At 33.2% G+C, this 26,458-nt stretch overlaps 1 protein-coding gene across 3 annotated transcripts in view; it reads left to right on the top strand.

Moving 5' to 3' along the window:
• The window catches only part of LOC118189424 (astakine-like), a 207,112-nt gene that overhangs the window by 161,911 nt on the left and 18,743 nt on the right, over nucleotides 1–26,458 (top strand). For 2 of the 3 annotated variants that reach the window (XM_085813813.1, XM_085813810.1), the window contains 2 exons: nucleotides 14,878–14,974; nucleotides 23,067–23,142. In XM_085813813.1, the coding sequence (XP_085669939.1) occupies nucleotides 14,915–14,974; nucleotides 23,067–23,142 (136 nt within the window). In that variant the 5' untranslated portion in view covers nucleotides 14,878–14,914. Of the gene's footprint in view, nucleotides 1–4,106; nucleotides 4,338–14,877; nucleotides 14,975–23,066; nucleotides 23,143–26,458 lie in introns of those variants that run through there. The other variant, XM_085813811.1, reaches the window with a different exon arrangement.

Genomic DNA, 26,458 nt, shown 5'->3' on the forward strand with positions numbered 1-26,458 from the left:
TCCGTCCCAGACTCTCCACAACACATGCCCTCTGCACCATCAAAGACATAATACAAGCTAACCGCACAGCAGGTTACCATACTGCATTTATTTCCATTGACCTGCAGAGTGCGTTCGATACACTCTGGTGGGCCGCCATAAAACAAGCACTTCGGAAAGCACTCTGCCCGGCAAATCTCTTCAACATCTTCTGCAGCTATCTAGAGAACCGGAGCTTCCTGATAGTCAATGACAACGGCACTACCATCAAACGCCAGGAAAGAGTATGCCCTCAGGGCTCATGTGCCGGACCGGTTCTCTGGAACTTAACATTCAATGCTGTTCTGGAGTCGGACTGGCCACAACACACCTCCGTTGTGGCATACGCCGATGACGCTGCTCTGCTGGTCAAAGGCCGTACGCGGAAGGAGCTGGATAGTAACAGCACTACTACATGTTCTATCTTTGACAATGCATGCTCTGCCTTAAAGCTCAAAATCTCTACAGAAAAAACCACAGCCCTCTTTATTCCAAAAGCAGGCACCAATCCATCGAGACGCCCCTGCATCCAACTACAGGGGAAAAGCATTAAATTTGTCAAGACATTGAAGTATCTGGGCCTCACCTGGGACTCTGGCCTCACCTGGCTCCCACATGCAATAATTGAGGAATAAAACCTCAATTATTGCAAGAAAAGCACGCACATTCCAGGGGAAGAATTGGGGGCAAAGTCACCATATTCAAAAGCTACTCTATCATACTGTAGCTGAAAAAATAGCTACTTATGCTGCTGCCACATATGCCCAGCCAATGAGCGTCCGGAAAATCAAGCTGCTAACAAGCCTACAAAGACCATTTGCCCTCAATCTCACCCGTGCCTATCGGACCACCGCCACCAGCTCAGCGACTGTACTTGCAGGACTAATTCCACTACACATGATAGTGGAAATGGAGGCAGTCTACACAAAAGTAATACACTTGCGAAAGGACGCCTCACTTTCCAACACAACATATTGCCCCATACAGTATGAAACTCTTAGCCATCCCCTACACACTCATCCGGCTGTCAAAGGTAAAGGTGTCAAGATAGACCTTTCACGTCATTCGAATGCCAATGAAACCCAAGTTCCCACGCAAGGTTCCCACTTCTACTCGGATGGGTCCAAGCAGGAGCACGACGTAGGTTGTGCCTATATGTCTACTACCAGGACGGACAACGTCGACAAGAATGGAAGGGTCGCCTACAACTACAGAACAGCGTTTTCCAGGCTGAGGTTCTTGCTATCAAGGCAGCAACTCAACACATCATCCATCAAGACATCACGCATGCAACCCTCCACACGAACAGCTTCTTAACACTGCAGGCACTACTAAACCATCAGCACACTTCACCTCTAATTATCTCATTACAGCATCTTCTACAACGGCATGCACACATTAACTTGCTACTGAAATGGATAAAGGCCCACGCGGACAACGAGGGCAATGAGGCTGCGGATCGCTTAGCCAAGCAAGCGGTCACAGACTCAGACGCCCAATTCAACAGCCTTCCAGCACCACCCTCACATCTGAAAAGTATTCTAAGAAAACAGTGTCTTCAGCTATGGCAGAGAGAGTGGAACCTCAGCCCCACAGGAAGACGCACCTTTGACTTTATACCCAAAGTCAGCACAGAAAGGCACTTCGCCATTGCACCCCTTACACAATTCATAACAGGTCATGGCCCATTTCCCAGCTACTTCTTTCAACGCAACATATCTCTAACTGACCAATGCGTCTGCGGAGGTCACGGCACCCCGGATCACTACCTCTATGAATGTGAATTGACAACTGCTCATCATCTCCCCAACCAAACCTCCAATAGAGAAGCTTTTAATAGATTTATTATTACACATAAGCCTGCAATATCCAAAATTTGTCAAATTGTCAGCATCACTAGGGAGATGGGTCAGGACATCTGCTCTCCTTACTGAATCCGCCAATCGCCTCTCAGTTCGTCATTAATACACCAATAAATGTATTTTACCATCAGTACCCAGTAGTGCACCAATCCCTCAGTGTCTCAGTTCTATCAGCGTCCATCAGTGTCTCAGCGCATTCTTCCTTCAAGTATTAGCACTTGCACATGTATCTGTATTCATTATAACATTTGTTCCTGTAATTTATACGAACTGCGCAAATTCTATAATACTCAAATTATCTTTGCAATAGCATCTGCGCATTATGTATTCTGTTAATACCTTTGTATACGTATTCCGCTCTGTATATCACATTTTTAGTGTTGTGTACTATTTCTAAAGTTGCATCATGTTTCATGTATTTTATCAATGTATTTCATGTCTCTTGTATTTTATCAATGTATTCCGTGTCTCATGTATTGTATCAATGCATTGCATGTATTTTGTCCTGTATTTTATTAAGTATCATGCTTTTACTAAGCTTTTGTTCTCTGTCTGTACACCCTGTAGTAAGTATAGAATCTCTAAATACCTCAGTATTCCCAATATACAACACTATCATGCATTGGCAATATGCTTAAGTTTATGTATTGAGTGAAGAGTATTGGTATCTAATTACGCCTTATGTTTATGTAATTAATGTGTTGTTTTCGTTTTTTTTTTTTTTTTTTTTTTTTTTTAATTTAAGACCCTTTCTCTTTATGTCTTGCACTTGACTATTTATGACATGCTAATGTATCCTGAACTGCAATGTAACACAATCACTCATCTGCTCTTGTTGCACTGTAAATACTTTTATTAATTTAAATAAAGTTGCTACTTCTACACAGGGAAAGGCGTGGGACATATGCCTGTTTACCACTGTTAAACACCAGGCGTCCCCGTCTTCCGTCACCTGTCACCTGCCGTCAACAATCTTCGGGGCTCCTAAATTTTGCAACCAAATACTTCCCGCCGATAAACCCGCACCGGCTTCTGCTGGGATAATTTGTACACTACCTGAATGAAACATTCCTTCATTTTAAGCCATATATCTTAATAGCATAATTTATCATATACTGAACTCTATTAAAATCAAATTTAAATGTACATCAAAATTTAGTTCAACGTAGCATGTAAATACAAAGGAGACTGTTAATAACTTTCACTGTTATGTAAAAATATTTATTGTAAAAAGGATTTTCTCATTAAACAATTTCCACTGGGTGGGGCTTATTCCGTTAGGTATCACCTTAGGTCGGAAGCCCTGTCAGCGGTGTAAAGATGTACTGAACTGTAGTAAATCGTGAATTATACACAGGGAAGCATTTAAGATAATGTAATCATTTAGAAAATTTCACTGGCTAAAGGTAAACAACGAAAGTTCCAAAATTAATATAGCTTCCTCGAAGAATTCTTCATCGAAAGGAACTACAATCCAGTTGTTTTCGTGTCATGTTGAAGAAATTGCTTATAAAATGATATTTAAGAGAATAGCTAGTGGCTATAGTAGTTTATTTTATTTATTTTTTTTTTTTTTTTTTTTTTTTTTTTTTTTTCGTGTGTGTGTGGCTGTTGTTTTGTTTGGGAAAAAGAGTAGGTTATCCTCAGATAGTTGTGCAACGTTTCGGTAACTTCAGATTACTAAAAATTTTCCAAATTCTAGTTTTCAATCATCGACGCAATATTTCCTCTTAGAATAGCGTGATTGAGCTGTTTATTTTACAGAATGCAATGATTGGGCTAATTTCAGCCTTATTTCTTAAAAAAAAAAAAAAAAGGCTGATAAAACGGTTTTGTTAAGCTATTTAATTTGTTGAACGGATTACTTCACAATCATGTTCTTATATGATTGCTAGAGCTCTTCACACGAGATCCTTACGTCTTGCAGGAACAGGATATTCATGAGTATTAGAATCATCATCAGGTAAATCAGCTTGGGTGGATGCACGTGAGCGTCCTAATACCACAGAATAGAGACAGCACTATTACGATGACTGTCTTAAAAAGCTCAGCGCGCGTAGGCGAATTGTTGTCATTGCCACACCGGGCGACCGATAAACTACATCATACCTCTCGACTTGGAGAGGGCGGATCCAAGGTCAAGAAGCAGCGTCAGTGTTTTCCCCCAAAACGTAGCCTTCATGTTAGGTGCTGCGCCTCGATTGGAGAAAAGAGCTGCAGATTGCCATCAGAGTCATCATAAATTTTAAGGGTTAGTGACCGTTCTTGTGCAATAAAAGGGTCTTCTGAGGTCAAGACGATCTGTTTCAGCCTGTATGTTGTGGTTTTGCCCACGTGTTTGAAGACACGTAAGGTACATTGCGGTAGGGGAAAGTGAAGTAGGCAACTTTTTAAACCCTAACCAACCAGACGTCGGCCTAGTCGCTTGTCATTCGTCTTGTTGAAATACTCCGAGCTGTAAGTGAAATGCTAAAAAATCTTCTTTAATTATTATTGTTATTATTATTATTATAGATCAAGAGTTCATTAAGTTATTCTGTATTTTATTTTGATTATTAATTATTTGGAAAATATATCTCTGCAAAGATACTTAACGAAAATCAATCCAAGAAAAAATAATTGGAATACATTTCTATAATTTATTTTTCGAAGTGTATTTTTCCCGATTCTTTTGATTTTTATTTTAAATTCTTGTTCAGATATTTCAATGCATTTTGCATTATTATTATTGTTATTTTCTATTGATAAATATTTAAATTTTGTTCATCGTTTTGGAAAAAAAAATCGTTTCTAAATATTCGCAAGTTTGGAAATGGTATATTTTTTCCTACGTGTATTTGCTTACATATGAATGTATTTAATGCATGGCAGTCTTCTAAACGTATTTATTAACAATTTATTACTTTTCTTCAATATTAAATCTTTATTTACATCAGTAATATTCTTCCTCTGCTGCGTTTATGGGTTGTAATTGTTCTAAAATAAATTTGTCGAGAATTAATTGCATCTTAGAAATACAACAAAATTGGTTGTGAAAAGATTCGTTTATTTTTGCACTTTAATTGCATTTTGAAATATCGATAGAATTTATGCTATTGAAAACTGGCTTGCCTTATTTTGCGTTATTCATGTATAGAATTCGAGATTTAATTATTAGCAGCAATAAATATTTTCTGTAAGTAATCACAATCGTATTATTTATTTTTGATGAAAACTTTTATTAATAAAACATGTGTTGTAAGTATTTCTAACTGCGAGCAATATGAAGAAATACTGAGAGTAAATAAATAAATAAAATGTAATATTTAAACATGTTTCTGGTCTATTAAATTTTTAACAAAGTCATTATAAGTTAACTAGAAACCTGAAACTTTTATTGGAACTCTGCAAAAATAAACGACGTAAACAGTCCAAAAGGGATATCCTAGTGAAATTCAATCATTCATTCAATTCCTTTTTATATTTTTAAAAGCTCTTTTTTAGTCCAAAGGGGCTTTGTCCCTGCGATTTTGCGTCGGAGTCATAAACGTCGGTTCACTTTTCAAACTGTTGCCACAAAATGTTAAGAGTCCTGCATTATATTTGAAGAAATTAAATAATGAAAAATCTGCATAAATGATTGTCTATTTCTCGCATTGTGATAAAACAATGGTACATAGAGCCATCGAAATGGTACATAGAGCCATCGACAATGGTACATAGAGCCTTATTTTGCGTTATTCATGTATAGAATTCGAGATTTAATTATTAGCAGCAATAAATATTTTCTGTAAGTAATCACAATCGTATTATTTATTTTTGATGAAAACTTTTATTAATAAAACATGTGTTGTTTGAAACGAAATCCTACTGCGAATATGGGCATCTGAAATCCCAAATTTGGAATTTGTTTTATTATAGATTTTATATTTTGTAAAACTTTAACGAATTTTTGATTTACAAACTCAATGCTTTAAAAGCGAGAAATGGCAACGTTATATATATATAAAAAATATACTTTTATCTCCAGCTCGCGAGACTGTGTATATCGGAAATTCTAAAGATATGCTTAATTTAACATTATTTTGCGATATTGCTCTTGAACTGAATTTTATGGTTTAAGTGCAAAGAACATGATATTTAATAAATAAAGGTAACACTCAAAACGTTAAAAAAACGCCCCTTTGGACGTAATTTAAAATCTGAAACATTTCAGTGTTTTTTTTTTTTTTTTTTTTTTTTTTCTTTGTATGACCTTTTTCCTTATGACATTGCATGATGAGGCAAGCTTGATATGGAGGTTATTTAAACAATGTAGGTAATTAGTTTGAGAATTTTTAATCTCATCTCAAGTAAATGGATTATTTACGTTTGAAAATTTAAAATAGCTGAATGTTTTTGACCACATTTAATAGTTTTGTATCAATTTATTTTAATTTATTCTTGCTTAGCTCTCATTAAAATAGAATAAGAAATATATTCTAACTACAACGAAATTTCAGATCTCAAATAAAATTTGAACTTTCCAATAAGTTCAGCAATATGAACTGTTGCATTTTGTAGAGTCTTCTTGTGTGTTCTGGGAACATAAACTGTAGACCATACTGAAAGGGCGCCCACCAGCGGCCGAGCGGTAAAGTCGCTGAACACTGGTAGTTCGGTCCGAGGTTCGAATCCCGCGAACGGGCTGGCTGCATGGGTGTTTTCGTGGTTTTCCCCATGTGTAACGTGTATACGAGCCAATTTTCCTTAGAAAGTCCTCCACGAAGACATCCCTCCCCTTACGCAGATATCCCTAGTGTGCTTTGCCATAATTAAATACACCACCACCACCCTACTGAAAGGCGAAATAGCGAATTCTCGCTATGGCTTGGAAGGAGAGATGATTTCAGAAGAAGCTTATAACAATCTTTTTATTTTAACTAAACGGAAGGGGAAATGCACTCACTCGGTACTCACAATTTAACTACCACTTGTGGCTAAGTGACTTAACACAGAATGAATGGTATTTACACTGTGCGCAAAAAACGGTGGGGGAGTTCTGTATCTCTCGTTCTACTGGGCCGATTGATGAAATTCAACTTGCGTTTTTTACGTGTCGAAAGCGCGACTTAGGATATATATTAGATTTATAAATAGCATTGTCTCAATATAAATTCAAAATAAAAGTGATTAAAAGTAAATTCGAAAGCATATTATATTATAAATATCTTACATAACTATCTTACTATAAATTAAGTGTTTTGGTACAAAATCGAGCTTTTTTTGTAATGACATGGCAATTTTTTTCCATATTTCGATTCTACGCCTAAAATTATGCAAAATTGCCAAGTTTTGTAAAAATCGCGCAAGCAGTTTAAAAAATTAGCACTAAAATTTTAGCTCCTCAATGTTAATTAAGTTTGATATGTATTTATTAATATCTCTTTTTATTCAATTTACTTGATTCCTTCTTCCAGAAAATTAGGCTTTTTCGAAAAATTAGGCTTAATCCAAATATAATTCGCAGCTTTTTTTATGAGTTATTTTTAAAAGTTGTATGTATAAATATTTTTAAGAAATTTTTCGAAACACTTTTTGTATTATAACTTGTAAAATTTTTAACATCATCTTAAAGTAATTTTTAACATCATCTCATCAGATGTATTTCTTGGCACAGCTGCAAAAAATTATTCAAAATTTCCTAAGATATACATGAATTTATGTATTGGCGTATTTATTATAAGCGATAATAACGAAAATGCGATTTACGTACATAGTTAAAATTATTTGAAAAATGAACGATGGACCTTCTTTCCGCTCAAAAAACGGTAAGTAAGTAGGTTGCTATAAATCAGAATTTAGCCAAATGATTATTCTTAGCGCAAACTGAAAAAACGCGCCAAGATAAATTTTTTAATTTCTCCATAAATTTCTCATCAAAAATTACAAAATTTAATATCTAGGCATAATTTGAGTCGTAGAATCGAAATATAGAAAAAAATCGGTTTGTTATTTCAGAAAAAATTCCGATTTTGTGTCAAAATATCTATGTTAGAACTGTGCTATATATAAATCTAATATATATCCTAAGTCGCCCTTTCGAGACATGAAAAACGCAGTTTTAATTTTGTCAATCGGCCCAGTCGAACGGGAGTTATAGAACTTCTCCCCCCTTTTTTTCCAGTATACTGTTACATTGAATTAACGTCTAAGCTACACGACTGGTTCCTACTCAATTTAAATCGGTTGATCGGCTGCACACAGCAAAGCCGAGCCTAGAATATCAGTATAATCTAAAGTAGATGCTGACACCAACTATTCAATTACAGAGCTTCTTTCAGACAAACGCAGCATAAATTCAGAACTAACTCTCCTTACACCTCGAATTCTTAAAATCTGCTACTTAAATACTATTTTCGAATTCACTTAGATTTGCATATACGTCATTAAATTTGCATTCTGGCAGAAAATTGAATTTAGAAGAAAAAAGAAAATTTCTGAAAATAAAAATAAGTGGTTAGAACAAAATGAGGTCTTTACTGCATTACTGCCTTAGTAATTATTTTTAGCTATATAACTCTTGCGTTGAAAGAACACTAGTCTCCCTCGTAGTGTGTTAGTCAAAGTTAGGTAAAATGCAGTTGAATAACCCATAACAGGAAATCCACAATTAGGTAATTCACTGTCTGGTAAGAATGTGGTAGCAGTGTCACATAAATCTTATTAATACCAAATGTTATAATTCCTCTTGTTTTAGTTAAAGCTAATGTATATTTTCCAGAAGCGAATCGATGTATTTTAAAAAATGGAAGAATCCATAGGAAAGAATAATTAAAATACTAATAGTTATTTTAAAATGACATAAACAGATTTTCAATTTTTTTTTTTTTTTTTTTGATTAATTGAATCACTTTTAACATTCCTATGACATAGGCAGCAATAATTTCTGACCACGCAGTCGCTTGGACTTTATAGGGCCTCGTGTTTTCGCCAGCATAAACTAACGAGACACTAGAAGACCGTGTGAAGAATTATCTCAACTCTTAAGTACGACAAAGTCCAGAGAGGAGTGTAAAAAATCCTTATTATTTCAGTATGATCACAGATGGCATCGCCTCGTGCTTACAAAAGCCAGCACTTTTGGTTTAAATGAAAAAAGTAACGATCTACTTAAATGTAGTAAGTTTTGCCTAACGGCTCACAGGGTAATTTAACACGCAGGATGGCTCGTGAAGGTCGACGTAATCAAGCTTAATGGCTAGAAGCGTTCAGCGCCGCAGAAATCGAATCGCTAATTATTCAAGATAGCAACGTGGCCTTCAAGCGGGCACAACACGCTCTAAAATCACCTTCCAAAACTTTCCCTTAAATGCAACTTCTTTGTACCTCATTTGAATGCATGCGCGCTAGATTATTAACATTCTGTCGAGAAGTTTGAAAACGGAAATCAAAGGAAAGTTGCGTTAAAATAATAATTAAATGTTAGATAAATTAAATGAATCCCCACATCTTAAAAAGATGAGACACCAACACGTTTGCTTAAATGTGAAACAAATTAAACTTCATTCTAAAAATTGCTTTATTGCTGACGACGATATAAAAATAATTTAAATATCTCATTTAATTCAAATACGAAATTAGTGCAACTTTGTCCAGAAATTTAATGAAGTTTAAATTTGATATAATGTCTAAGCTAATCACTGAATTGGCAAGCCAGCCTCTTTCTACGTCAAACATTTGTCTTAAGTCCACAGCCATTTGTCTAAGCTAACCACTCTTTAAGGCGCACTGAAATTAAACATTTTTCCTTCATGGTATTAAGTCGTATTTCCATGGCTCGGAATGTTTAAAATATTAAATTTAGATATTGTGCTTAATGGGTGAAAACATAGCACACAAGCAATAGAGAAGAAAATTTAAATTAGATATGATTTGCAGAAAATATATTCACATACGCAGGGTAAACTGATATTAACTGTGATATTTCCATCGAGCTAAAAGCAACAACGAAGTATAAATGCGACGAAGTATTTATATGGGTGGAAGCTAATAACACGATAATCTCTTTAGCCATGTCTTCGTACCTAATCGACGACATGCTATAAGCAGACGTTACTGTTTTCCTTTTTCCTGGCACTGAAGAGTCAACTAAAAGGATAGAAGAAAATCGTTGAGACATTACCCAGTCGGCGGAGATAAATGGGCTCTATTCGAAACCTCGCATCTTCTGACATCATAACTCAGACTTTGTCCGGCTGGCTGTCCCGCAGATGTCGTCAACTTCTTTCTGTGTGGCTGCGTCTCTGTATCGATAGAAGGGTAATTTATTTAATGAAGTTAATCAGAAAATCCGAGAAAAGATTATTCAAGGCTTAGTGATAAATTTTATCATTAAAGAACTATCGTGGCAGAGAATAATTAATAGCTGAAGAAGTAGAAGCTTTTATTTAAATCAATAATTGTGAATAAGGAGCAATTAATTATTCTTAATCTTAATAATATATTATCAGTATATATTTCTGTCACTATTATCTAGCTCTTTAAAACAGTGCTAATGACTAGAGAATAATGGATTCATATAGATTGGTAATTCTATACTGCGTTGACTAGCAATTACACGGCGGAATCATCGCATCAGTATACTATTTTGTCCATTAAAAGCTATGAAAGTTTGAATATGATGATTTAGTCATTCGTGATGGTATATTTATTTTCAGGAACTGTAAAAACGAGCAAACGAATCAACCAAGCAAACTTCGTTCAGACAAAACCAGGCTTAACTAAAATAGTGGAGGAAAATGATATTTAATCGGTGAATCGTCTGGAAATGGGTCGTCTGCAGTTTTCGAATTTCAGAACACGACTTTTAAATACATTCCTACGTGGTTGGATTTTGTCAGTTAAAATTTTTATTTTAGTAGAAAATTTCTCTAAAAATTTTTAATCTGGCAGATCTCAGTAAACTCAAAATCATTTTTTATTTTGGAAACTCTTAGTGAGGAAATGTGAGGTAGCCAAATCATGTTGACAGTATTCGAAGAGAAGATACTGGGATTAAAAGCTTAAGGTTATTTGTGGATTATTATGAGTTTTCGCATCTGTAATTTTTTTTTAATTGCATTATTTTATACTTTGTAATTTTTGTAAATACTCATACATTTAAATCTTGGTGCTTTTGATTATATATAATTACGTAATCAAAAATGGCAAATGAACCTTTTGAGAATTCATACTTAAATTGCATAGTTGATTTGGAGTAAGTATTGACTACACATTGAAATTTCCAATTTTTGGCTAAATTTCCAACTTTTAATGGGAGTTATATTCATTTCGTCTGTGTGGTAAAATATGAAAGTATCGGTAAGTAACTATCGCTAAACTAACTTTAATTTACCGATAGTCCTTTTATTTATGGTCCCTATCTGGATTCTGAAGTGCGTCATCTGGAAAACTAATCTGCATTATGTCATGTTATTACTCCTGCAGTGCGGTAAGCTGTTGTCAAATCACCGTTCAAAATTTAAACAAAGTAACCAACTCTATAAAAACCCCTTTGCTGAAATGCGCACATACTTCGCTCTCTTATTTCGCTATGTTTGCACGTGTCATTCTTCTCTCCGCTTCATCTTTTGCCTCGAGATGTTGCTTGCCGTACCCATATTGATGTGTTGTCAAGAATATGTGTCTTCAGAATTAGTTACCAAGAAATAAAATTGTGTCTTGTTACCTATGCCAACATATGCAAGTTTCTTCGTCTCCATTATTATGTTATCTTATGGATTTACGCTGTCTTCCAATTCTCAAGTCATCTACAATATTATTACACACATATATACTATATAAATTAATCATTCATGGGGCATTGGTTGAATTAATTTTAAAAATCTACAGGATTTCGGATTTTAACGTTAGCTTAATAGAGTTTGTTAAGGTTTTTTTTTGTTCTCGCTGAGCTCGCAATCTAGCCGTTCGGCATTGTTGCTCTCACTCCTGGTTGAATTAATTTAAAAAGACTGCAAGGTTTCAAATTTTAACCTTTGCTTAACAGGATTTGTTAAAAGTTTTTACGCTCTCGCTGAGCGCGCAGTCTAGCCGTCCGCTATTGTTGCTCTCATTCCTGCTAGCCATTTTTTTGAGCTCAAAATGGACGAAAATCCCAAATGGAATATTAGTCTCAAAATGGCATCTTGCGTTGAATCACTATAAACGGCTTATCACTTTTCTAATTGTTGCCACTAAATGTTATCGACTTGTATATGTTTAAAGAAATTAAATAATGAAGAATCTGTATGAGTGTACACATGTTTCTCGCATTGTGAAAAAAAAATCTGATGTGCGTACCACATGACTTCCTTGTACAGAATGTTAAATTGTACCCATTTTTTTCTTGCATTTCATTTAAACTTATTAGATTGAATTAAATCTACTTCTTCGATAGCGCATAAACCACAATAGAATAAATGCACCCTTTAAAATTCACTATATTTGTTTACCATAGCGACACTCTGGCCCTAGGTTCACTTAACAGCGTTACATTTCATTCATTTTTTAACTCAGAATTCACAACATTTATATCATCTTAAGAATTATCTAATTATTTCCACGTGTTCTTTTCAAATACTATAATAAATCTAAAACGGTGTATAAAAGAAATTAAGCAAAGAACAACAACAACAACAAGAAACAATTTTTCACAGACGATTCAGTATTTCTCATTCAATTAATTCAGTTATGCTAGTAATAAAGAAAGTAAGTTATTGTGAAACTTACTTTCTCTAGATTGGCAACAAATCTACTATTCTGCTGTTTCAAATGTAAACAAAAACAAATCTACTATTCTGCTGTTTCAAATGTAAACAAACAATGGCCGCCATGGAAAAACTTATTAGGCTTACCACCACTTAAACAACTTTTAAATTCCTGATAATTCTAAAAATATTGCATACAGATTTACTACAGGCATAAAAACCTTAACGGGAAGATAAGAACAACATAATTCAATAATTTTTAAAGCAAAAAATGCACAATTCACAAACATCATCTACATGTTACAGCAGTCCTATGTACAAAATTTCAACGTTCTGAGGCTACTCGTTTTCGAGTTATACGGGATACATACGTACGCACAGAGGCCATGAAAAAATCTCTTCAGAATTCATTTAAAATTAGTTTTACAACTTTTTCGGGGGGAAAAGAGTCCTTTATCCTGTCCTTACGTACAGATGTCACGCAAAAACATCGTTAAATTGCATTCGATAGCGGTGAAAATGGATATTTGCGTTGAAATATAATGCCTCAAACTTTTCGCGATTACAATACTTCCTTCTTACTTCGTACAAGGAAGTTAAAAAAAAAAAAAAAAAACAAGATACCTAGAGCCATTAAATTTTGTATAAAGTAGCATATCTTTCAAGGGGGTTCTGTAACCGCTAGGAGATACATGGACGAGGTATTGGAACTCCAGGTTAGACTGCTTGGGAGTGCTTTTAGCTCAGAGGTTTTGCTGATGGACGACAATCCTCGGCCTCGAGCATATGTTGTGTTAGAATACTTGCAAACTGAAGGTATTACTTGAATGGATTGGCCACCTTACTCATCCGTCTTGAACCGGATTGAGCATGTGTAGCAGTAATTAGACTACCTAATTTAAGCACGCCAAATTCCTCCCCGGACCCTCGAGAAGTTGAAAAGTGCACGTTTAGAAGAGTGGCATGCAGTTCTACAAGACTTGATACACATTTTGATAAAGTCTATGAAATGAAGGTGTGAGGTATGAATGTCCGAGGTGACCATACACCATATTAAAGAAAATTTGCCAGAGTTGACTTAATTTTACCATGATTTACCAATTTTCATAAATCTGCTTTTAATTTAAGTATTTTGTGAATAATTAACTGCGAAACATTGTAATTTATGTTAATTAATGCTTTTGTACAAATTTCTTTCAATAACTTTTCAATTAAGTATCAGTTACGTTTTACTTCTGTCCTTATATGTTCTTATCCTTTAATTTTGATGACCAGTGAAATACATTTATTCTCAAAACAAACTATATAACTTTAATTGAATTCAGATTAAAATCATCTAACTTTGTGCTAGAAAAAAGGGGGGGGGGAGAAGTAAAATATTTTAAATAAAGGATTTAGAAGAATATTTTACTATACATTCTTAGTATAAATTATTATTTACGTTTCTTAATTTTGCGTCAAGAACTAATTATTATATAAAACTTAGGTACTTTTCTTAGTAAAGTTGCTATGAAAACTTTATTGAACTTGTAACTGTCGAGTGAAATAACAATTTGCAAGATTACTAAATTATTATATTGATTTTTTAAAGAAAGCTGTTGCTTGTGTTCTAACACATTTTTTTTCCTTTTTGAAAGCAGAAACGTAAAACGTTTCAAGTTCTTCATTCTTTGTAAGCTGAAAAGCTTTAAAAAATTCTTTTTTTAGAGGGTATAAATGAAACGCCATGAGTAAGGTGAAGAACATAGATTTCAAAAGAAATATTTAAGGTGTAGCTGATTCTTTAACTATTACTACTCGTACTGCAGTCTTAACCGGTACTGCAGTCTTTAACGTTTTTTCTAGCTTCCATGGCTGGAAATGTTTGACCATAAAATTGTCCCCCTCAAAGTTTCGTCCTAAAATATTATGTATAATGAAATCTGTAAACAAAACTTGTGTATGTTTTACTAAATTAATGGCTATCCACTTTTTGGCGTGTGAGATTACACCTTCAATCATGCGACTATGCATTAAAAGATCCTATATTACTAAATTTAACTTGACAAGCTTTATTGTTGATTCAAAATAACTAAGAGGTTTTTAGAATCTGGATAAGAAACCTGAAATTATTTCATATTTAAAAAGCATGAATATATGAAGAACGTTTGAAAGGGAGATTATACTGGAATGGAATTCAAATCAGCCTCATTACAATCAGGTCTCTGAATATAAACGATGTATAAACAGGTGACTGAACTACGATTCGTGAGTAGCAATAACTAATAAGATGTTACTTTTTTTTTCAGACTATCAAAAGACTGCCTTGAACTTTACCAGCCAAATATGGGCGTTGCATCACAAGCTGTTATTCTTTTCGTCATCACGATATTGGGACTTTCTAAGGTAAATCCCCTGCTTTTGAACTCACTTTTAAATTAGCATTAGCTATTTTACCATGCTTCGCAGATTAAAACGATTTATCGATAACACTACTAAATGTAAGGACACAGAATATATGGTGTGACGGATCTGTATGTTAGAAATTAAAAACGAATAAAAATGAAATATTTCTGCTAAAACATCATAACTATACGTGCAAGAATATCTCTTTTCTAGAAAAATCAAAATTTTTTGCTTATTGTACAGAAGTTAACAAATATGGAATGTTTTTAGTTAAATTTTATTTATTTATTAGCCTAAAGCGGCAATTTGCCCAGAAGGGCTGTTAATTTCGTTTTGACACTTTTCAAATTTCAGCCACCAAATATTAGAGCTCTGCATTATATTTAAAGAAATTAATTAATGAAGAATCTGCATGAATATATATATATATATATATATATATATATATTGTTTATTGTTTCTCACATTGTGAAAAAATAACGGTACGGAGAGACATCAAATATTGAATAACGTAGTCCTCCTCTCAAATATAGGCATCTGGAAGTCATAATTTGGAATTTGTTTCATTATCTATTTCATATTTTATAAAACTTTAACGACTTTTTTATTAACAAACTCAACGATGTCAAAACGTTCTATTAACAGCGTGCATCCTCAAACACGGATATTGTATGTCTCAGGTTTTTTACATTTCTTACTGGTATCATATTGGTATAGCAATGCTTTATCATAAGGCATTGCAACGTCTTTATCGTTAGGCATTGCAACGTCTTTATTTAACGTATTATATCACATTTCAGATCCCGTTTTTAACCCCCGTGAAAAAAAAAAAAAAAGGCTCCTTTTGAACCCAGAAGGGCTATTAGTCTCAAAACGGGATTTTGCGTTGAATCACTATAAAATTCTGAATCACTTTTCATATTTTTTATTTATTATTTCGCCTATTATATGATGAGATTTATTTTTCATTATTCTGATTCAGATCAAAAGTGATTAAGTTTTCCAAAGCTAAAATTTGGGCCATTTGAGAAATCTTTGCAGTGTAATTTTTACTTTCTATTATTTAGTTCTTCTTCATTTCTGTCACATAAAATTCAGATTAAAATTTTTTTAACTACAAAGAATTTCTTTTATGCTTATTTTTTTAATTGATGGTGATGGTGCATCAAATGTTGCAATGATCAAGTATATCGGTGGTTTAACATGAAGATCTGGTCGATTCTTGACGGTAGCTCTCTGAGGTTTATAACGGAATCCCTATTCAAGATTTTAATGTCTCTGGCAAAGTGATTTAGGAATTATAAATCAATAATATAATTGTTTCTCAACATATTTAAAGCGATTTAATTTCTTTATTCCGAACTTAAGGAAAAGCCAAAAAGGTTATCTAGCAATAATTGGTTACAAATGTAAGTTGTTTAGTGCTGCTTTGAACCGATATATTTGAAAATTTCATCTTTTGTTTTCATTTTCATATTATTCAGTTTCCTTTTTTCTTGTATGCAATGATTCCTTTTATATATCTGTTTCGTAACAATAATTATTTTTCATACTATATGTGCAATGTTTTATTCTTCATAAAGTTATGTCATTTAAGGTAAAGACGCTACCTAAGAATGGTTCAGTTTTACTTCATTTCATTATAACTGATTGTTTTCGTTTCAATTATCAAAATTAACACTTTTTTTAGCTGAAGCATTATACATTATCAAATACCTGCATCAGTAGCGTTATGTAAGAATCATATGATCTGGATTAATATTGAAATGGCGCAATTTAGAGAGATTTATGATAAATAGTTTCTTATTTTCAGAGTAGAAAAATGAAATAACCGAAAGGAATGTTAAGGGACTATTGAAAATTAAAGTTATAATTTTGTCTTACCTATTCTTTTATCTTAAATATATAAAAGAACGAATAATATTTTTGAATTAAAATATAGCTTTTGCCATAAATTTCGTTATCGACTAAATATAAATCTATTAAATTTATTTGCACTGAAATTCTGAAGTTTAAAAGTAAACAAAAGCTTCTGTTATCAGAATTAATTTTTTTTTTTTTAAATAGCAAGTTTAAGAAATGCCAGCGAAACGAAACTAAGTATGTAAACTTTTAAGTAACTTTATAAGCTGTCTTAATTCTTCAATTTTCCTTTCTTATAAATTTATTGTTTTTTATAATATAAAATAATTTAGTGTAATGAACCAAATACTGGTGGTATAAAAAAATTGAAATCTTTTCAAGCTGTGTAAAAGAAAAATAATAAAATGCTTGAAAATAAAAGTACTTTTTAGTGAAATAAAGAATATATTTTCTACATAATGTCTTCTTACACTAAGTTCAAACTTAGCTGATGTTTAATTTTTAGGACTTCCTGAGTGAAATAAGAGACATTTTCGTGAGGGGTTTTACATAGACTTCTTCTAGTATTTCCATTTTATACTGGGGGAAAGTCATCAAACTAGCGTGCGACCAATTCATTCAGTGGCCGGGAGGCAAAACTAACATCCTTACGGCTTTAGCCATTTGAAATCTGGTGAGCCTTTAAAAACACGAATATGTTTGTAGAGACATTAGGATTTTTGATGCTGAGAGACGGGAAAAATGAGCAACGCCTTCTCTGGGACTCGAACCTCGGACCTCTCGAAAATGCGCCGAGCATGCTGACCGTTACACCATGAAGGCATGCTAAGAAAGCGGGAGAAATACCTTATATGTTATTGTACTGTTAAGTACTGAAAAGCCTCGGAGCTCTGCTGTAAAACCAAAAGCATTAAATACGGGTTTTACATGTATCTCGCGAGTGAATTACTAAATCTTGCAAAAGGTTGAGATTTTAAATGTATTCAGACGAAAGCAAAAATTTAGAAATTTTAAATTTAAATCTCGGGAGGGCATATTTTCAAAGTATTCGAATTGCATTTTATTTATTATAATTTTATTTATTTTATTCGAATTGCATTTTATGAGAAAGTCAACTCAGATTTATTACTGTACTTCAAAGGAGTTCTAAGTTGTTTCGAACAGAGAGCATACCTAAATTGAAAAGAAAAACCTATTAACATAATTTTTCATCTGCGCTATATGATAAGCATTAAAAAAACTAGTTGAAAGTGCATAAATTCTTATCCTTTATTAAAACTTAATTATCAAAAACATAAAGAAGCAGCGTTAAAAAAAGTTTATGTTTGTTTTATTAAGTCAAGCAGTACAAATCTAGAGGGCGAAGCTGAGAGATTCATTAGAAGTAATTGCCTTTCTAAATGACTTTTCGCGTGGTAATTAAACATAAATAATTACTAGTGTAATCCAGACGAGGTCACATTAGTTATAGTAAATTGGGTTTGAATATCGCGGAAGAGAACTGTGATTTACTTAAAAGATCTTGTTGCTAACGCTTTCTTTCAAGTATCGATTATAATACAATTGAGTATCTCATCAATTATTTCGTCGAAGCATCGAGTTACGTGAGGTAAATGCAGATGCCTAGTCTTAAATTTCGCAACACTGGGGTCCATTTTTCTTTTGATGTTAGCGCAGAATATACTCATCTATTATCACATTCCGCCTTGCGATTAACACAGAACTTTTATCTTTCAAGTATAATAAATCTGAATAAAGTCTTAGAAGTTGTTATAGTTTGAGTTTGCTTTCAGATTAACAAATTTTCACGTTAAGAATTTTTTTAGGAGTGCTTGATTGTTCATTTTATTAATTTTATGTATTCCTGCGCGTCTGTATAATGTAAATATAAAAAAAAATAAATATAACATCTCTAATCGATTATTTTAGTTATCTATGGAAGTGATTTGTACGGAGGTGGTTTGGCCACTACGTTTCACCCAAAGTGGAATGTTATTGCAATTCCAAACAATTTAAAGTGATGTTTATTCTTGATAACGCACCCGATCATTCGTCTGCCGCTTTGATTTCAACCTGACGTTCCAATAATTTCCCCCTCGAAATATAACAAACTTGCTTCAGCGATTCGCCAAGGAGTCATTGAAACATTCAAGACATTGAAGACATAGACATTATAGAAGACAGTCATTTGCGTACTGAATACTGAATAACTGTATTAAAGCAAGACATTCCACTATCTATAAGAACTTTAGGACACAGTGTAATGTTTCACACACAGTGCAATGTCACAGTGTAATGTCATTTGCATACTGAATAACTGTATTAAAGCAAGACATTCCACTGTCTATAAAAACTTTAGGACACAGTGTAATGTCACAGTGCAATATCATTTGCGTACTGAATACTGAATAACTGTATTAAAGCAAGACATTCCACTGTCTATAAAAACTTTAGGACACAGTGTAATGTCATTTGCGTACTGAATACTGAATAACTGTATTAAAGCAAGACATTCCACTGTCTGTAAAAACTTTAGGACATAGTGTAATGTTTTGCATGCTGTAAGAACTATAAAGGAATCTTAATGAAATTTTCCAAAACATTTTGAGTGGCGTCTGGAAGAAAATTTGTCCATTCTTTTTCAGAAGCCAGGAATAAAACGAAAGTAATTGATCAAATCGCGCATGTAATAGAAGAACTTGTCATTCTTGACAGGTAGTTAGATTTGGAAACTAATAGTCATGACCTCGAAGAACTGTCGGAAATATATAGGAATGAGCTGACATTAGATGAATTTATAGAGATGCATGAGGAAATCGCTACTGAAGAAACCGATTTCTAAGACTTATAAGTATTCAGAATCATTTATGGTGATTCCAAACGTGACAAAATATGTCGGCTCAAGTGGAAAAGAGTTGCGAATTTTGGAAAACAGATTCTAACAAGGAACGCGTTCTGGCTACAAGGCAAGGAATAAAACTGTAAATAATTAGCAAGGCAACAAATGTAAATTAGCGTGCTAATGAAGCAATTTTACGTGATTAAAAAAGCCTTGAGTCCAGTCTGTTAAATTTTTGAAGCCATCGGTATGGAAATAACTCTTATTTTATGTAGCAAATATATTTTAATACTATATCATATATTTATTATTACATGCTTTTTTAAACTAAGTTTTTTAACTGTTTCTACCATTAAGTTAATATTTATTTATATGCCGACTTCATCGGTCTCACCTAACGCGTAACTTTGGCCTATTACTGTGTAGTTGTTCATGAAGGTCAAGAAAATATTTTGAAAGAAAATTTCTAACATAAAATTTGCTCCGTTGGGGACACATCATAAGCAATCAACGTTGAAGTCAGTTCTTTTGTATGTAAATTAAAACATATTACACAAAAGATAAATACATAATATATTCAAGAAATATTATGAAGTAACATCATATGTAGTTTATTATAATAAAATTGATATATGATAATGTTTTTAGTTGACTGAATGAAATAATTTGATTTTTGAATCTTGCGCAAAGCACTAGACTAATTTTTGAGCTTCGTCATTTGCGTTGGAATGTATCTGCATCAGCAAGATCAGCATTTTCCGAGTTTTGTGTTTTCCTAAATGAAGGTTTCAAAACGTAGTTTCGAAGAAAATCATGAAAGCACTTCATTCACTATTATACTGTCTGCGACCTTGCCGTCCACTGGCTGTTGCCACAGAAATTTACATAATGCAAAAGTGGTTTTAATATTTCGCTTGGACTACCATGTATAATTAAAGTCATGAAAGTGCTGATTATATGAAGCTTTTCCCTTTATTCTAGCGCTTTTGTTCATAAGAAAGTGAGAAACTATATACAGATACGTAAAATATATTTCAAATATGAAGTTTTCTCAGCGTACATATAAATCAACAAAAATTAAATTATTTTCTAATGCATTAGTTTCTTCCACAGTGAAAGATTTCTAAATAAAATACTGTAGAAGCTCTGGTAAGTTTTTTTTTTTTTTTTTTTTTGAGAAATTACCTGTTGGAAACTAACATCATTAAAATTCCATTCATAATGGATTCTTAGAAAGGAATTCTTGTTGCTTAAACCTTTCTCATCGTAATTAACGGCATTTGCTTCTTTTTAATCATTAACAAAAGAAGATTACTCTTCGAAAACGGTCGCAGAGGAGCGTATTGTCTCGTTTTTGTTTATTAAAAGCGAAGTGCGCTAGAAGTATTCTGCACCGCTGTGTAGTAGTCTTCGTTTTCAGAGTTTCAAATTATTCACATTCCAGGAAAATACTATGACCTCTGTTGGCAATAATACGGAAGAAAGTTTACAGCAAGAATTCTACTTCTTGATATCTTATGAAAATCGTAGCAAAAGTTATGTTTTTTATGTTGGGTATGAAAGTTATTGCAGAAAATATTTTCATGTTCGGCCCCTTCTCCTCCCTCAAAAAAAGTAAAGTCTGTAGCATTAAAGATAATTTATAGTGCTTTAAAACATAATTTGCAAGAATCAATGTTATGTAAAAGCATTGTTTTTTCATTGCACTATGATAAAATAGAATGGTATAAAGTATTTTCTATCTCCTTTCTGCATGCCTTCGTGATGTTAGGAAAGTTATTACTAAGAAAGGCGCCTATTCAAGAGGTCTAGGTCCGAATCCCAGCGAGGGCATTACTCATTTTTTCTGTCTCCTGCTTTTAAAAAAAAATACTAATTAAGCATTACTAGGACACATTGCAAGGAAAGTTGGTTAATTCATTACTTCTCGTAATAGTTTGATTGTTAGGGATCATCTTTTGGGTTTTCATTTGGGAGGTAAACACACGAATATTTTTGTTTTCATGCGGACTGCCACATAATCAAAGATTACTGTGAGACATACGTACCATCAAAGGTTGTTATGAAGAATATATGTCGCGGCAGTTAAAGATTTTTGCAAAACTTGTGTACCGTGACAGTAAAATTATGTTATTATAAAAAATAAAAATATTTTTTTTTATTTTCTTCCCGATATTTTTATTTCTTAATGAATGACAAATATCATAACCGCAACAGAGTGCTTTGATTTAAAAGGTAGAAGCTAATATGTAATAAAATGGGAAATAAAAGCAGAAGTGTAGGCAATATAAAATCTGATAACACGGAAATCAAGTCCTATATTTCTGTCATTCTGCTAGTATTACTTTATTTTGCAAATATTATTCTATTTTGATGATAGGAAATCAGTTGAGCTATTCAGTACGTTCGTAATTTCGTTCACTACTTACACTACAATAGAGTTACTACAATAAAATGCTTAATGTCACTTCCATCACATGAGGAAGTTTGTAATAAGAGATTAATACTTGGAAGCTTGACACATGAGAATTTGTGGCATGGAAAGAATATTTTGAGCTTTTCAAACAAGTTTATGGTGCTAAACGTGAATGATTCTCTACGTGAACTACTAACAAACAATAACGATTGTTGCATTCAATCTTGCGACATTCACTTGATTTCTGGTATTTAAACGTTACTGCATTTTAATTAAGAATAATTTTAAATTGGTTACTTTAGTATATAAAATAATTACTAAATTTTTTTCTAATAACTCATAGCTTTAATTAAATTTCTTTTCCTTGGAAATTAATAATAAATTATGATTAATAAATTAATCATAATTTCTATGATTATAAATTATTATTAATAAAGCAAACTTTCTCTGTAATTAAAGTGGCGTAGCAATATTGATGGCATAGAAACGTCCATAATGAAGTGCAAGAATTTTGATTGCATAGGAAGTTGATCCATAATTAAAATAGAAACAGACATCAGACAGACGATGCAGATTAAATTTTCGTTTTTATTTCAGTAAACATGTTGTTGACACAAACAATTTGGTACATTACTTGTGTCCATTTTAAAGATGTTTATATTTTTGATAGATATGCAATAAGAAGAGAGCAGCAGAGAGAGGAAATTAATTGAAGCATTAAGAGGCTATTGCAAATTTAAATCATAATTTATCTTGTAATATTTTTATTGCTAATTTAAATTTAATTAATTTATTGCTAATTGAATAGTTAATTTATTGTTATTAAATAAATATATATTTGTTGATATTTAATAATTAATTTATTGCTAATTTAAATTTTTTACTGCTAATTTTAATTTTTATTGCTAATTTAAATTATAATTTATCTTGTATTATTTTTTTATCTTACATATGTATATTTTTCTTTTTGTAAGGTGAACGGGTATTCCTTGGCAGCATCAGAATGTCGATCACCTTCAGACTGTGGCCCTGGAGAGTGTTGCGTTCTAGGTATGTGTATTTTATTTTGATATTTAGAAGATAATTTAACAATAAATGCTGTACTTATTTCACTACACATGATCCAAACGGAAGACCGCAGGCACATACTATTTTATTTTTAAATTAATGGTTCCACGATATGCATATTAGTTTTATAACTTACGATGTTGCGATGGCCCCAACTTGTCAGCAACAGTAATAGTGACTGCTATGAACTGCAAAGTACACAAACTCGTAAGAAGGGTTTAAATCCCTTTTTATTTCACTTTAGAAATCACAGTTGCGTTCACTTGACGCTCGCAAACTACGCCGACCCGGCGGTGTAACAAAATAGAAAAGTACAACAAAAAATAAATGACAGGATGAATAACTAACGAAATCACTATCTACGAGGCTCTATATTCGTAACTAACTTAACCGCGTTCTAAGATACAGCTGAGATTCAGCAAACTTACTGATTAAGAAGTTGAAAGATTCAACGAACTGCCGAAATAGGCACACAGGCCGAAACGCGCGGTTCTTAAAATTTCTACCAAGCAACCGTCACGCTCGCGATTCAAGAAGCATACTTACAATCTCGTTTCCCTTCTATTTAACTCAATTTACTTCTGCTAAAATTTGAATACTCTGCGCGTTCTACTACGATTTACATACTCTGGCATTGGCAATTCTAGGGGAAAGTAAAGGCTTGACAGGAAAGATAGCTTAAACTTAAAATAAATGTTAGTTAAAATAAATATAAACCCTACAAACTAATAAAATTTAATGAATAGATTAAATATAACGAACTGTAGCACGTCTTAACTTAAAGTCATGAAATTTACCAAATTTAACATTATAATGAAGCGAGCTAGAAGAAAATAATCATTTCGAAATTCTGGTGTAAATACAGTAAATAATACACAACTGTTTCTAGTTATACGTCATAAAATATGTCTATTACAGCATGCATTACTTTAACAGAAACTTAGTCAGTCATAGAACAATTTCTGCCATATTGGTATTTTCTTAATACGTGTCGAATATAAATATGTGTTGATACGTGTTGAATAAAGCTTATTCAAAATGTTCCTTACGCGTTGAGGTTTTAATTCACATTCCTTGTTTGTTGTCTTCAGATATGAAAGGACAAAAGCATATCCCAAGATAACAGCGTCTGAAATCATTTAAATAACCGAAAGTGAAGGTTTAAAAATTTAAATGTTGCTATGCTACTCGTCTTATTAAGACGAATTGTATTTGAAATGCTTTTGCCAGTTGCATGGAGCAAAAACGGCGGACACCGTTTTTGCTCTGTATTCAGAAAAGTGTGTCCCTAAGATGTTACTCCCCCCCCACACTGGAGACACAAGCCAAACTTTATCTTCTAATTAGCATTAACTACTAGTTTTAATAGAGAAAATGTTAGTTGAAAGAAGAATCGTTATTCCTTAGAGTACTGAAAAACGTGAAGAATAAGACAGTAATTTGAAATTTATATATTTTCTTTACCTGTTCTCGCCACACTTTTTCTTTCAGAGGAAATAAAAATGAACATCTTGAGGCAGCTGAGAAACATGAATTTGAAACACAGAAATTATTTAGCGATAAATTAACAAGGATTTTATTTAAGAAAAATACTTCAGTTTTTTTTACATGCAAATAGTTCGTTGGATATGAACTGGATCGTCAGATACTTCTTTCTGATGTAAGTGATAACTACTCACGTACCTGATGAATATCTGGCAAGATTTGAGTGCATTGGGCAGGATGCGTTGGTTTGAAGGGCAACAGGCAATTAATCACTAAAATATAATTATCTTTGTTTGTGACTTAATCGATTAATGCACGGACTGTATTTTAAAACTGCTGAGAAATTATTAAACGCATGTTGTAATTTTAGAAAAAAATTAAGTAAGTGGCTGTTGAAAAGGCTTCGTAGCGTGATATTTCAAATCATGTTTATAAAAGTCTATTGCTTGTTACAAAGTGAGCCACATTTTAAGAACCAGTGAGCAGCAACTTAGCCATGCCTGGCCTAAAAATTTAGGTATTCGAGTGAAGCATGAGGCCTTTGTTTGTCGTGCCAATCCAAGCCTCAGAGAAAGGACCATGAAAGAAACTTAAGGTTTAACATTTCGAAGAGCGGAGGAAATTTAAATAACCTTGATATTCATCACATGTATCATAAATATAAGCAAACAGGATAGGTTCGTGCCCAGCTGCGGTGAGATAGTTTCCCTTTAAAGCGGGGTTAGAAATGCAAGAAAGTGGCAGGGAAAGGCATGTTTGCCAGATTTCACGCGAAATCTCCCATTTGGCGGTATGCCGTAAAGGAGCGAGAACATCCTAGAACACATTATTAGAGAATATTCTCGAAGGTAGATTAAAGCTGTATACTATATGCTGCCTGTACGAGTATTAGTACTTTGATACTATTGTTATTATTCTGGCATGCAGCGTGAAATTCCTGTCCCTGCTCTTTCCAAATTCCTGAGCAGATTCCTGAGTGAATTCGGAATTGGGCCTGACGTTTGAGGAAGTCCTTAAATAGTATTCACCAGATGAGGCATAAGCTGAGGTGGGAAAAACTTAGAAATCCATTGTTTTCTGGGAGAAAATGCCAAGACTGGAAATGGCTGTGGTTAGGCACTGTTTAGTTGGTCACGTGGCCTAAAGCAGCGAATCCTAACGTCTGCTGAGGGCCGGAGATTGATTGCCTGAGCGATGGCATGTAAAGTTCAGTATGTCAAAAAAGTCACAATAAAAGAATAAATAGTGTTAAAATTACTTGATAGTTAGTTGCGGTGCATTAATAAGCGAAAAGACATGTCCTCAGTTCAGAGATAAGCTTGAGAGCGATCGACGGAGCTCGAGAGCTCTTTTTTAGTGCGTTGCTGTGAGGCTGTCTTCATCGTGATAGAAGTCTGTGTTGCTGCTTGTTTCAGCGTGTTTATCGTAGTTTATTTATTTTTGGAATTTTCCTGTGTAATATTGGCGAATAAGTTGTGTTTTGCTTCTTCATCAAATGTTAGCATCAATTTCTATCAATCCACGAACCCGTAGAAAGCAACAGTATATAACTATGCTTTTTCAAAGCAGTGAATTCTCTAACAGATTTATGTCATATTCATCATTATTAGTCATTATTATATTTCTATATATAAATTCATGATAATTAGATGTTGCTGTACAACTTTGCAGTTGATTCATTTTTATCTGTATCGCAGAGTACCAAGGTTAGATTTGATGACTTCCTGAAATTTTCGCTGAGGTGGTCTGCAAGTTTTTATTCCACACCTCTAAATTAGATCGCATACTGAGGATAAATTAAAATATAATCTTA

Source organism: Stegodyphus dumicola, chromosome 3, assembly GCF_044657685.1.
Source record: "Stegodyphus dumicola isolate Sdum_Otavi_A_Nest chromosome 3, ASM4465768v1".
Lineage (NCBI taxonomy): Eukaryota > Metazoa > Arthropoda > Arachnida > Araneae > Eresidae > Stegodyphus > Stegodyphus dumicola.